Genomic DNA, 1,924 nt, shown 5'->3' with positions numbered 1-1,924 from the left:
ATAGCTCACGTTACTGTATTGTGTGATTTAACTTGATTTATTATTATTTCCGGCGTTTTCATTTGCCAGGTGCAAATTTTTCACCAAACCATGTTCCTTCCCGAGACTATTTAGCAGAGCCACCATCTCTGTGTTGTTTTTTCCTATCCCAGAATGCATCTGTGGTGTAGCCAGACCTTACTCCACATGGCTGTAGAGATGGAGCTGAAAAATGCAAGACTTCTGTTTTAGAAACTTGAAAAGTTATCAATAATAGGACAAAGGAAAGGAAGCAAGGGTAGAAAATGACAGAAGAGAGACAGTGAGAAAGGCAGGGTGACAGAGAGAGTGATGACGAGGATGGTGGGATGTGCAGAGTCAGGGAGAAGGGGCATCAGAGTCAAACAAGGACTGAGAAAGAGGAGGGGGTGAAGAGAATAAGAGAAAGAGATAAATCAGTTACATGGTTCAGGTTTGTTCAGAAAGCTGCCAGAGCTGCAGCTATCTGCAGATCTCTGCAGATGGAGGTTGAGGACGGAGCCGAGCTCTGCTTTCCACAGTTCCCAAACACCTCCTGCAGGAAGCCCTCGTCTCCTTGGCCCCAAACACTGCTCATTTACATTGTGTGCTACTCCATCTCTCTGACCACTGTGACTCTCAACCTGCTCATCATCATCTCAATCTCCCACTTCAGGCAGATATTAACTTCTTTGCTTCTCTTTACAGGATTTCTAACTTTAAAACGTAAACAGCTGCTGTAATTTTAATAGAATTGTCTGTGAGTTAATTCTGAATGATGTTGTTCCAAATGACTTTGATGTCAGAGACTGTTGTTCATGTTTACTCTCTTACCAATATTACTCATTGCTTTATGACCACCGTGACCTCAACCAAGTCATATTAACTGTCTACTTCTACTGATGTGGTGGATTGAAAAAAAAATATATGGATTTTAAATTTTTAATTTTGAGAACTGGTTTGGGTTTTTCTGTCAGTGTTGTTGGTTTAATGATACTTTTGTCTTTCTCTCCAGGCAGCTCCACACCCCTACCAACATCCTCCTCCGCTCTCTGGCTGTCTCAGACTTTCTAGTGGGCCTCGTGCTGATGCCTGTAGAAGTTCTCCGACAAACATCCTGCTGGTTTCTTGGTGACTTTGTGTGTTTTCTTTATAATTATCTTTCAATCATCATTACTGTATCCTCAATAGGTGACATAGTGCTCATATCAGTTGACCGTTATGTGGCTATTTGTGACCCTCTGCATTACACCACCAGAATCACCATGAACAGAGTTAAACTCAGTGTTTGTCTGTGTTGGCTCTATTCTGCTTCCTACAGCTTTTTCTTTGTGAAGGATGACCTGACTCAACCAGGGAGGTATAATTCCTGCTACGGAGAATGTTTGTTGATCATTGACTATTTCACAGGACTAATAGATCTTGTTTTGTCCTTTATTGTTCCAGTTACTGTCATCGTAACTCTATATCTGAGAGTATTTGCCGTGGCTGTATCTCAGGCCCGTGCCATGCGCTCTCACATTACAGCTGTCACACTCCAGCTGTCAGGGACTCCAAAGGCAAAGAAATCAGAGCTGAAAGCAGCCAGGACTCTTGGTGTTCTGATAGTTGTGTTTCTAATATGTTACTGTCCATTTTACTGTGTTTCTCTTGCAGGTGACAGCTTGGTCAATGCTTCATTTGAAACCTATGTTCTTGTTGTGTTCTATTCTAACTCTGGTCTAAACCCTGTGATCTATGCCTTATTTTACCCTTGGTTTAGAAAAGCAGTTAAACTCATAGTTACTATCCAGATACTGCGGCCTGGCTCCCGTGAGAACAATATGATGTAGAGAGGCTGTGGAGGGACTGAGATCAGACTCGGTCTAAATACCGTATTAAATGCTTTTCAATGACTGAAATATCAAATACAGAAAGTGAAGATATA

At 41.8% G+C, this 1,924-nt stretch overlaps 1 protein-coding gene across 1 annotated transcript; it reads left to right on the top strand.

Annotated features, from left to right (window-relative positions):
* Window positions 1–454: 454 nt before the first annotated feature.
* Window positions 455–1,829, top strand: LOC116698176 (trace amine-associated receptor 13c-like). The gene is made up of 2 exons (XM_032529969.1): window positions 455–673; window positions 1,013–1,829. Exons 1-2 carry the CDS (start codon window positions 501–503, stop codon window positions 1,827–1,829), a joined length of 990 nt encoding a protein of 329 aa, XP_032385860.1. The 5' UTR covers window positions 455–500.
* The last annotated feature ends 95 nt before the right edge of the window (window positions 1,830–1,924 follow it).

Source organism: Etheostoma spectabile, chromosome 11 (genome assembly GCF_008692095.1).
Source record: "Etheostoma spectabile isolate EspeVRDwgs_2016 chromosome 11, UIUC_Espe_1.0, whole genome shotgun sequence".
Taxonomy (NCBI): Eukaryota; Metazoa; Chordata; class Actinopteri; order Perciformes; family Percidae; genus Etheostoma; species Etheostoma spectabile.
Note: the sequence above shows the minus strand (reverse complement) of the source record. Positions and strands in the feature narration are given on the sequence as shown.